The following is a 12,389-nucleotide window of genomic DNA, read 5'->3' on the forward strand; positions in this document are numbered from 1 at the left end:
AAAACTATAATTATTATTATTATTTTTTCTTATTTTTTTATGAGAATGGGGGAGTTTTCTTGGAAATAATCTCTATCTCTATTTCTTTTCTTCGACTGTGGTGTGAAATCTGACCAAGATATGTTTTTGACCGTTGAGATTCACCTAATCATCGATGCAACCTTTTGTGCTAGAGAGAAATTGAGAGAATGATGAGACGGAAAAAGATGAAGACCAATTTTCAGCCAGAAAAACAAAGTGTTTAAATTTAGCATCCACGTGTGCTTGTGTGATGATGCATAAGCAACACACCAATGCTCAGATCTCTTTACATTTTTCTAAGGGTCTCAGTTTAGTGATTCTGATGAGCTGGCACAGTGAGAAATTAAAGAAAGAGAGATGCTGCATCTGCTTTTATCTCTCTCTCTCTCTCTCTCTCAGGGGATTCTGTGCAGAACAGTACATTCCTGCACACTGACTGCAGTTACTCTGACTGGCTATAAATAACTCAAGGTCACTAGCACAGCCCTTACTACACATGCACAAGCCTTCGAATATGTCTGTTCAGAAACAGAAACAAGCACACAAGACAGTAAATCAACAGGTCAAATACAACATCAAATGGAAATGGTTTCGATTTATGGTGTCATCTGAAAGAAGAAATAGAGCAAAATATACAGATATATAATGTCTTATAATACAGTGTTTACTACACGATACTAGGCGGTGACGGGATAGGCGCAGAGAAATAGAGGATTCATCTGACCTTCACTCTGCTATCACATGGGACAGGGTAGTAAAGACCTACTTTACGGTTTGCTTATTTCTATAGTAAATTTAAGAATAAAATGGAGGTCATTGGTCTGTCTGAAAGAGTGTTTTTATTGTGAATTAAAAATTAAATATAAATATTTTATGAAAAACCTAAACTTTAAAAATGAAAACCAGAAATACAGTCATCAACTAACTGAAATAAATGTTTGTTGCTAAAGTAACAAAGTAAAGTAACAGTACACTCTACATTATACAGTAATAGATTTATGAGAATCGTCCGGATACAATTATTTTTATTATTAAAAATTAGCAATATTTTGTGCTTGCCACAGACAAGTTCCTGATGGGTTTTATGCGAGGGGTCTCCAAACTCTGTCCTGCCAGGGGTCTCCAAATTGCCTCAACACACCGGCCTGGAAGTTTCGACTATGCCTAGCGGACCTTGATTAGCTGGTTCAGGAGTGGAGCTTAACTCTGCAGGACACCGGCCCTCCAGGACTGAGTTTGGAGACCGCTGTTTTATGCAATTCAACTTTCAAAATGATCAGTCATCAAATTTCAAGCGAACACATGAAGTGATACTTACCTCACCACCCACGCACCATTTCACTCGACACAACAAAAATACAAGCAGGAAAAGCCATATTTAAGTCTCATGTTGATCATTTTATTATATATATTTATAATATGTACAGAAAAGAGAAAACGAGATCAATCCCAGCTATGAAACAGCACCGGGGTGAGCAAGCAAAGGGCGATAGAGAAACAGCGTGTATATTAGAGAAGGAAGCTGCTAAAGAGGTGCTTGCCATTTTACCATCGCCGTGTCTTAATTCAAAAAAATTAGATGTGCAAATGACATGGGTAACAAGTAAAAAGACAAAAAGCATAAGAACGCTCCATCACATTCATAAGTAATCACCCCCCACCCCATACCCTTCATCTTTCTGCGATCCCCACACATTACCAAATACTAAATTCATAGATCAAAAGACAGCAGGCGTCCCGAGAAGTGACCAGTGACCCTTCCGAACGCATCCCAAAAAAGCACTTGTTTAGTGTGTGCATGAGTGCAGGCTTTAAATGAGACTATTTATTTCCACACAGACGTTAACGTGGGATCCACGACACGGACCTGTTTTAAAATCAAAGGAATGTTCCCAAACGCAGTTGCCCCTTGCCCATTCTTCCTTCCCAGCCATTGCACACGCACCCATATCCCTGCTACTGCTCCCTCCAACCCCACGTTACCAGTTCACTTACAAAATAGTACAAGCAAAACCAGCACACAATATTAACAAGAACGTGTGGTTACTTAGCATTGCATGTTAGTGGTGTAAAAACTAGATTACGCTGGCTCGGTGAGAGACAATGATATAATATCACAATGGGAAGACTAGTTAAGACCAAGTGACGCACTAATACTAGTGAAGTTCACAAACTCTATCTACAGTTTCTAGATCCACATTGTACATAATAAAACAGCCAGGTCAAAAAACACTGTCATCAGACCAATCATTTGCCGTTTTTGTTTGAAAATGCTGATAAGACTGAGTTGTAACTATGTGGACAAGATTGCAGGATCCATATAAACCTGTTTGAACACCGATGGCGACATCTGAATGAGCTTCTAGACCTTTAAAGATCTATCTGTAGGTAGATTTGAAAACTAGAATCGAAGTGTACGAATAGGTTTCATTAAAGAACATGGGAGGTCATATCCGGTCTTCGGCACTGGACCAGTCAATCCCAATATTTCTAGATGCAATACACAAAAACCAGATCCATGGAACTACCACGCATTCATTGGTGGCGCAATTAAGGTCCTTCAGAAATATGCAAATATATTTACCGTATGCAAATAAATACAAAGCACACACAATGCATGATGGACTGGTTTTGGTAGCAGCGACTCAATAAGAATGGGAAAACGACACCAAATTATAGATCTGAGGTTTCAAACCAAAGCCACAAAACTGTTGACTACATTAAGAAACAACCTCAACATGTCAAGACGGTGTTCTTGCATTCATTATGAACCTGCGATAGCCAAACACTCAAAAGTAGCAGAGGTCACTGAGGTAACAGAGGGAACAGTAGCTTTCATCGACCAGCCTAGACCCCCCAAATTCAGATTTTAAACAAAAAAAACATCTGTATCCATCCCTTCCCCAACCTGACTACATCGATGACAGATGTAAAAATCAGTCTTAAAATTCACCATAACAATAATATACTAATAGGATGAGAACAAATATAGAATATTGCCGACTTGTATGCAGTTGACTTCCTGTCGATTCCGCCTCAGAAGCCATGCTTTCGCCAACAAAACCTCATTCAAGTGCTGACTTGTGAGAGAATTAGAAAATCTACAGAGATAGGTTAACGTTCTTAACACAACCTCGCTAGTTGTTTAAAAGGAGGATTTGAGAATCGCCCCTAGATCTGCTCTCATTTATTTCCATTCATGGACATATGACTGTACCAAAGCTCCATCCTGGACTTTAAGCACAGAGGGTGGAGACATGGATATGGGCAGGGTTATTAATGTGCACAGGGAGGAAAAAGGGTTGAGGTGTCTTACACAAAAGGAATGGATAAGGAGAATAAAAACAAGAAGACTATGTTGTCATAAATGAAGCCATAAGGCTGTTAGACGTTGGCTCTGAATGCAGTGGTTCCTCCCATGACAATGCTTTTTTTTTTTTTGGTGTGTGTGAGAAAATTGGTTTGACAGGGAAAGGGATGGTTGTGTATGTGTGTACGCTCGGGCTCTTCAACAGCAGCCGCCGCCAGACTGCCGCACAGGAGTGCTCTCGATCTTCAGGTTGGGCTTGTCTCCTCCGGTTGTCGCTCCAGGCCCCATGCGCTTCTTGATCTCAGCAGCCATTGTCATGAAGGCCTGCTCCACATTCGTGGCATTCTTAGCACTCGTCTCAAGGAAGGGGATTGCTAAAGAGTCAGCAAATTCCTTAAAGGTAAGAAGAAACCAGAGTGAGAATCATTCTTGGCACTTAAAGTCAAACCAAAAATTATTCAGACACCAGATCATTTTTGTTTTTTTACTAGTATGTGCAGGACACTTTTAGTTTGTTTATGTGAAGTGAGGATAGCAAAATAAAGTAAACTGTAGCATACGATACCCAAAAATTCTTCATATAGTATTTTTTTTTTTTTTACTTCATACCAGTAAAATTGATAATAATTTAGGACCAGAAATTATTCAGACACTTTGACCGGACCATGTTTGCTTGAGTGTTATCAGACATTATCAAGATGAATTTATTCAGGCACAGTTAACTCGGAGTTGTCATATTTTATTACCATTTTCAAAACTATAGCGAATAAACTGTGATAATGTGTGAAACAAGAAGCTGTCTGAATACATTTCAGTTTGACCACATGTATAACTGTCTTAAAGACTGTAAAAGTAAATTTTCTTGTACAGTTAGCCTACATGTTAATATAGATTTTTGTCACTTTTTTGTTATGAAGAAAATGTGGTCTATGCCTATGCAAAACTTCCTTCTATGAAGCAATTTTCACACTGGATTTGAGTTTTTCATGCAAATTCACCATAGTGACCAACAGAAAGTAGAAGTATAATTTTATTTAATGTCATATCAGCATCTGAGGCTATTTTACCAACAGAGAGCTGTCATTTTGAAAGTGACTTCTGTGCGAGTGGTGCTTCATGCATCACTAAACTATCGACCTTTTTTGCATATGAAATGATGATGTAATTTCGCTAACGTGACATAAGACGTGATATGAGAGGTTCCTAGGTGGTTACTTACTGGCTGCAGTCAAAATGAGCTCATTATTATTTACATTATTGTGCTACCCTTTTGTCACAGAACTTGAAAGCAATTTGGCTTGTAAAGCCCACAAGTTTGGAAAAAAAGGGAACAGAGATTTAAAATCAGAAATTAATAAATATTCGATTGACGCATCAATACCTTGGCTGTTGTGTAGTCCACTACTTTCTTGGTGGTGAGGTCACATTTGTTCCCCACTAGCAGCTTGTTGACGTTCTCGCTTGCATAGCGGTCTATCTCCTGTAGCCACTGTTTCACATTGTTATATGATTCCTTTAGAGAGAGAAAGACAGAGAAAAGAAATCTTAATTTCAACCCTTTGTGTGTTAATGATGCAGTATTATTATTTTTAAATTACATTTCTATCTATGGGAGGTTCAGAGAGCTCTCGGAATTCATCAAAAATATCTTAATTTGTGTTCCAAAGATGAACGTCTCATGAAGGTCTTATGTAATTAATGACAATTTCCATTTTTAGGCGAACTATCCCTTTAAGTTTAACAGAAATATATATAAATCAAGTATATATATATAAAAAATTCTACTGAAAATCTAAAAATAAAATGCTAAATCAAAATATGAATGCATTTTTATGAGTATAAACAATACTAAAATAACACTGATGTTATCATCAATGTACTTTCAACTTTCTATAGACAATAATTAATTATCAAACAAAGGAGGTTAATTAATGATGACGTCTCACCTGATCTGTGACATCATAGACCACAATGATACCGTGAGCCCCTCGATAGTAACTCGAGGTGATGGTTCGAAACCTTTCTTGCCCCGCAGTGTCCCACTGAAAGAAAGAAAGGTTTGGCCCCATTAAGAGTCAATAGCTTCATCTATTGACCCAAGCAAGCCAGTCATCATGATGTTCTGGTCATGCTGTCATGGAGCTTGTGAAAAATGAGTGTTATGAGGAAGAATGTATGGACTTACAATCTGTAGCTTAATGGTTTTGCCATCAAGTTCAATGGTGCGGATCTTGAAGTCCACGCCTATGGTGCTGATGTAGCTCTCAGTGTATGTGTCATCCTGAAGGACCACAGACAAACAGAAAGGAAAATTTAAAACACGTGTGACCCTGGAGCACAAAACCAGTCTTAAGTCGCCTAAGTATATTTTAAGCAATTAAAAAAAAAAAAAAAAAAAAAAAAAAAAAAAAAAATTGTATGGGTCAAAATCGTTGATTTTTCTTTAATGCCAAAAATCGTTAGGATTAAGAAAAAATCACGTTCCAAAAATTTTTTTTGTAAATTTCCTACAGTAAATATATCAAAACTTAGTTTTTGATTAGTAATAAGTATTGCTAAGAATTAATTTGGACAATTTCAAAGGCGATTTTTCTAGTATTAAGATTTTTTTCAGATTCCAGATTTTCAAGTAGTCATATCTCAGCCAAAATATTGTCCGATCCTAACAAACCATACCTCAATGGAAAGCTTCTTTATTCAGCTTTCATATTGAATGATTTAAAATGTACAATAAGACTGATTTTGTGGTCACATATTTACATGTGTGGATATACTAAACCTCACAGTACATTGTAAAAGCAATCTATTACAAAAAAACATTCAATCAATTTGGTATGAGTTGCAGACTGCATGTTTTCAGTAGATTTATCATTCATGTTTGGCAGCAAAAGCTGACAAAACAGCCCATCTGTGACTGTACTCACAGCAAATCTCAACAGCAGACACGACTTCCCGACTCCAGAGTCACCGATGAGGAGCAGTTTGAAAAGGTAGTCACTAAAATTCAGAAATACAACAGTAGCACATTAAAAACAGAACACCAACATGAATATATTTCAGTTTTGAAGATTTGGTTAACCTTTATATCTTATGACTTTTACAAGCCAGACGGGTTTTTATACCATTATTAATACCTCAAGTTTTATTTTATCACACCATACAGTGTTGTTTTAGTATTATTTATATATTATTAATATGTCGTATTAGTTTTTATTTGTTACTTTTTCAGTTTTCACTTTAATTTTATCATGCTTTGTAATGTATTTTTGTCACTAAAATGGAGAAACCATATCAATACTTAAAATAAGTCAACATGATCATATTTCAGTTTTGAATAAAAATGTAACCCTTATATCTGAGGAAATGACAAGTCAAATGGGTTATTAAAATGCCATAAAACTAAGTAAAATAACTTAAGTTTAATTTAGTAGTATTATCTATATAACCTACTATTACAGTATTTATAAATATTTTGCAGTAGCATTTTTAGTTTCATTTTAATTTGTTTCCTAAATGTTATGCTTTTTTTCTTTTTTTTAGTTTTTTATATTTCTATTTAGTTGAAAAAAATGTTTTGTTATTTTAGTACTTCAGCTTATTTTATTTCAGTTCATTCAATTTCAGGTTTCTTAATTTCAAGTTTTTCATCGAATGATAATTAACAAAAACTTTGTTCGTTTGGCTAATGTGAACATTAAAAAATATCTCTAAGTTGGTCTTACTGTAATATTTCATAGTAAGACTAACAGCAAAGATGTTTGGATTGTAAAGAGATGTGTGTGTGTACTGAACTTTCCTGCTATGATAATATATCAATGACACTTCATTGCATAGTATTGAACTAATCATATAGCGCATATATAGAGATTTAACTTATCTAAAATAAAAAAGGAAGCATTGGTATTGCTAAAATGTTAACTGGTTTGGAAACAAGTTCTAGAATCAACTGCCACTTACAACCAATGGCCAGGAATCTACTTCATGGTGATCGTGAAGTAGGCTAAAAACTAAATCTGCCTGAACAAAGTCTCCCCTGCCTAGGCTGCCACCCGCTCAAAATACAGCTGAGCCTTATTCCAGCACAATGAATGACTGTCGCAAAGAAGGACCTACTCTTGTGTCTGAATTCAAGTACTAGCATTAGACAAGCTGAGAAATGTTGCATCACACAACAGTTGTGAAGCAATCATGACTCTGAGCATGCTGATGATACACAGAGTGCACGCATGTGTCAACACAAAATCAAGAGGTGTTATAACCACAAACAATAAGAGACACGAAAATGTTTTCAGCAAAAAAAGGGAAACTTTTAATGGTGTTTTGCCTGTTAGTTTACATGAAACGGGTTTTGAAGTGCAAGTTTTTGAAAACGCCACCATTATCGTTTCCGTGGAAACACCTAATATGGGAAACTTTGAAAACGGTAACTTCATGCGCGTGAGTAGTAACGTTAGATGTTATTTTTGTAGACATGCACTGTATGTAATCATGTTAAAGGCAAGTGCAAACAATGGTGGAGTACATGGTACTGTTGTGGAGTTTGCTAACGCTTCTTCAGCAAAATGTGGATATACTTCACCAATATTACAATCAACAGCGGCGACGTGTCATATACAACATATAATTGTCAATTCCCTACAGCTCCTGTTTATTAACAAGGTGACAGCGCCAACTATTTGCCTGGCATCAGTAATACAGCGTCGTTGGCCATTTTCGCGGATTTGTGTAAACGTGAATCATTTTGAAAATGCTGTCATATGTATGTGACATTTAAAAATGCAAGGGAAAAACTACATCAAAACCATGTAAACATAGCCTCAATATCAAAGCGTTTCAGCATTCAGTACCCCATTTTAACAAGTGAATTTTAGTCAAACACTTTGCAATAGAAACCACCATAAACTAGATAATAGAGAGTCTGTTAATTGGCAATGCTGATACATTTTAGTAAAAAAAAAAGAAAGAAAAGAATGTACACTTAAACTTAAAGCGCACATCTTCGCCATTTAAAATACAGAAAGTAAGTGAAATCTGTTTGGGCATCCTGACAGGGTCCGACATATAAACACTTCCTCAACCAATGGCACAAGTATAGGGTGGGGCTACCAGATTAACTGACCAATGGCACAAGTATAGGGTGGGGCTACCTGATTAACTGACCAATGGCAAACAGGGGAGAGTTTGAAACATGTTTGTGTCTTTGCTGCCAGTGAAACCAATGCATTTAAAGCACTGCTGATGACTATGACAAGTAATCAATTTCTGTTACTAGATATTCATGCAATATTCAAAAGTATTCAACTAAAGACGTCTGTATGAACACAGACTTGTAAGCTGCCCGAATGCAACTAAGAAAACTCAAAAAGCCTCTTCCCGTGACCACTTCCAGCTCTAATACACTGGCTTTCAATTCCCAGGCCTAATAAAAACCACATGACACCTGAATACATTGCGATGGTGCACGCAAGCACACATGCAAGATCATTTTTTGACAGCTGGATTCAGTCTGGCGTCAGTACGCTTATGACGGCTCTATGATGACGTCACAAATGTACTGTATCTTCCAGAAGAAGCACACAAAAATGACGTCACGCATTACGGCAAATGCTAACATTGTGTACTATTAACACTAAATAACGACAGTTATACGCTTTAAACGTTGAATGATGAATAATGCTACCAGTTGTAGTAAGAAACCGTCTAATAGAGGCTGAGTAAGCAAATATCCTTTGAATTCGCAGTTAGTTCCGGACGTTGTTAGCCGTTAAAGCTAACGTTAGACAAAGCTACACACACTGACGTTTCTTGACGATTCAAACACTGACATCCGCAACACAAGTCTGGGCGACAAATAACGTTACTCACTATTCTGGATTCATGTTGTGTTTGTGTCGTAGTCGTTGGGTTCAGCAGGCGATCTGATTCTTTTCTCTGCGAGCAGAGTCAAATGATGAAGAGGATGACTTTCTCTGGTTTTCGCTGCGTTCTCTGGTTTACGTAACCCCTTCCGATCACACCTCAGCGCTGTCTTCTCGTTGGATTCACTCACTTGACGGACATTACTGACCATATAACGCAAAACACTGATATTTTGTTCTGCTTTTCTTCCTTCCGATCTGCCCCTCGCTCGAAGAACAAGATGGCTGCGCAGGTGCGGCAGTGACATCAGATGACGTGGCATCACGGACGGATCTCACAGACACAACCCAGAGATTCAAGATATTCAACTCATCCAATAAGCTTATGAACTATACACACACACATATATTTGAAACCTACGGAATTCTTTTTTTTAATCTTTTTTTCCCCACATCATCATAGTTTTTTTTTTTTTTTTTTGATATGAGAATCATATTACAAAATCAAAGACCATACATAATGTTTTTGTATAATATATATATATATATATATATATATATATATATATATATATATATATATATATATATATATATTAATAATAATAAGAGTATTAACTTGCAAAATCCAAAGCAAATATTTTAATTTTCTAATTTTTATTCCAAGAGAAAGTTTATTTATTGTACAATAACAATCATGCTTTGCTTTGAGATCAATGAAAATTTCCTGAGCTTTTTTATAACAAGTAACAGTTTCAAATTCCAATTTCATTCATATATTTAAAACTGGCATTTTTTCCAAACTTGCCAACATTTGACTTCTTTGATATACAATTTTACAAAATTTACAGTGAAGAAAAAAAGTAGAAAAATAAAAATATAAATCACAAAAAATTAAAAGTTTTCTCTTATGTACTTCTAGCAATGAAAATTCTGCTGTATATAAAAACACTAATTGTTAGAGGAAAAGTACACTATAGAAAATGCTGCATATACAGCATTTTCTAGTGTACTTTTTCTCTAACCATCGGTCGTGGCCTACAGTGGCAGACAGTTTTTTCGGTAAAGGCTTACCCACAGATTCCTGATAAATAGAATGGTCTATTAATATGAATTAAACTTTGAAATATTATCCAATTTTACAAATGTTTTTTGTGATAATTTGATGAAAAATATGTGCTTACAATTTGCTGTCATTGTCCATGTTTGAGACAGTATCCATTTTCCAGGAAGTCCAGAAGCTCATGACCAGAGAAACCTGGATAAGGGATCTTCCCTCTGGATGTGATCTCCCATATGGTTTATTCCAAAAGACCACCGTGAGACATAAGGAATGAATAAAATTGTTTTAAGTTTGCTGTTGGGTAAATCTCATTAAAAAAACCACATCCATGATCCAGGACATATTTGTCCCACAGGCAAAAACTAAAAATACATGTCATACATAAAAATAAACATAAATAAATAACTATTTTAGGACCATTTCCACCCAAACAGTTTGTGTTTTACTGAATGTGTGGGTTTTTATTATTATTATTATTATTATCATTGATGATTCTAATTTATTTTATTAAAGGAATAGTTCAAAAACTTCAAAATGTAGAAGAGCTTGTTTCTCTATCAGATCAGATTTGAAGAAATGTGTCATTGCATCACTTGCTCACCAGTGGATCCTCTGCAGTGAATGGGTGCCGTCAGAATGAGCATCCAAACAGTTGATAAATACATCACAATAATCCACAAGTAATCTATACAACCCCAGTCCATAAATTAAAGTCTTGTGGAGTAAAAAACTGCATATCTGTAAGAACCATTTCTCTTCTGATTTAGACGAGAAAAACTTTTTACTGGAGAAAGCAACATTATGGATCGAGAACGTTGTTCGTATTTTTAACTTAAAACAAGTTTGAAGTTAAAAATATCTCAATGATGTCTACTTGATTTGACACACAGCTCACCTCACACCTCACAAACTGATTTGGCGTTGCATTGATTACTTGTGGATTACTGTGATGTTTTTATCAGCTGGTTGGACTCTCACTCTGAAGGCATCCACTCACTGCAGAAGACGCATTGGTGAGCAAGTAAAATTTCAGCAAATGTTAATTTTTTATTTATTTGATTTATTTAGTTTTTATAATTATTTACTTTGCAGCAATCAACCTTACAGGCATGTTAACATCCATATTCTTCTGCCTATAATAGTTACTGAATAGATCTTAGGTCAAAGTCAGCCTCATCACTAGGCCTGGCTTCTTCTCAAGACAATGCAAGTATTAACAGGACATTGTTGTGTAATGTGCTCTTTGTTGCCCTCCTGTGGACTCACATGCAATTGAGATACTCCATTCCTGCAGCAATGTACATCATGAAGTCCCAGCCCCACAGACCCCCCTCCCCTCCCCATAATTCTGCAAGTCAAAAACAAGCAGGAGGTAAAAGTCAAGCATATCCAACTGTTAATGTGCAGCTACAGGCGAAATTGTGGAAGTTCACACTTTGCAGTCTTATACAGGCCACCAGTTGCCATGGAAACATCTGTGCCCTTTGAAATCAGGTTATTCAAAATATTCCACTCCAACTTGATATAAATTATACATTTTACCCTAGATTTCAAACATGAAATAATAATTTAATTCAGGAGAGACATACCAGGCAATTTAACTACATTCACATGATCAAAATGTGTCTTTACTGTGGACTGCACCTACAATTCAACAGGAAATGTAAAGACATTACAGCAAGAAAGAGGTTGATTTAATTAACTGTGTAAATTGCATTATTAATTAAGATTATATTTTTTAACTTCAGAATCAGAATCTCATATTTTATTGTCACTTCCTCTCTGCATTATTATTTACACTATACACCTTTCAATGTTTTTACTTTGTATTTAAAATGTATTTGAATGTACTGTGTATGGGAAAGTGTACACTGCCAATCAAAAGTTGGGATTGGTGCAATCTTAATGTTTTTGAAAGATTTTCATTTGAATATGTTTTAATTTTATGGAATATATTTGACATTTTATATTGTTTTAAAATGTTATATTTTTTATGAGATTTCTTTTAAAACATATTTTATATATATTATGTAATTTATTCCTCTGATGGCAAAGCCAGTCTTCATTGTCACATAATCTTTCCATAGCGCCTCCAAGCTTCAGTGTAAATATTGCATCAAAATCAAGTCTATTTGAG

General features: G+C 35.7%; 1 protein-coding gene across 1 annotated transcript; it reads right to left on the reverse strand.

Moving 5' to 3' along the window:
* Positions 1-1,398: 1,398 nt before the first annotated feature.
* On the reverse strand, positions 1,399-9,513 carry LOC113049031 (ras-related protein Rab-1B). The gene is made up of 6 exons (XM_026211046.1): positions 9,197-9,513; positions 6,256-6,328; positions 5,517-5,612; positions 5,278-5,373; positions 4,713-4,844; positions 1,399-3,724 (listed from the first exon to the last, which is right to left on the reverse strand). Exons 1-6 carry the CDS (start codon positions 9,208-9,210, stop codon positions 3,530-3,532), a joined length of 606 nt encoding a protein of 201 aa, XP_026066831.1. The 5' UTR covers positions 9,211-9,513; the 3' UTR covers positions 1,399-3,529.
* Between the last annotated feature and the right edge of the window lie 2,876 nt (positions 9,514-12,389).

The sequence above is a fragment of the Carassius auratus genome, chromosome 3 (assembly GCF_003368295.1).
Source record: "Carassius auratus strain Wakin chromosome 3, ASM336829v1, whole genome shotgun sequence".
Lineage (NCBI taxonomy): Eukaryota > Metazoa > Chordata > Actinopteri > Cypriniformes > Cyprinidae > Carassius > Carassius auratus.

Coding starts and splice junctions, on each gene's coding strand:
- LOC113049031 (XM_026211046.1), bottom strand. Junction 5,613..6,255: donor GTCTGCTGTTGAGATTTGCT/GTGAGTACAGTC, acceptor GTGGTCCTTCAG/GATGACACATACACTGAGAG. Junction 5,374..5,516: donor AAACCATTAAGCTACAGATT/GTAAGTCCATAC, acceptor TCTTTCTTTCAG/TGGGACACTGCGGGGCAAGA.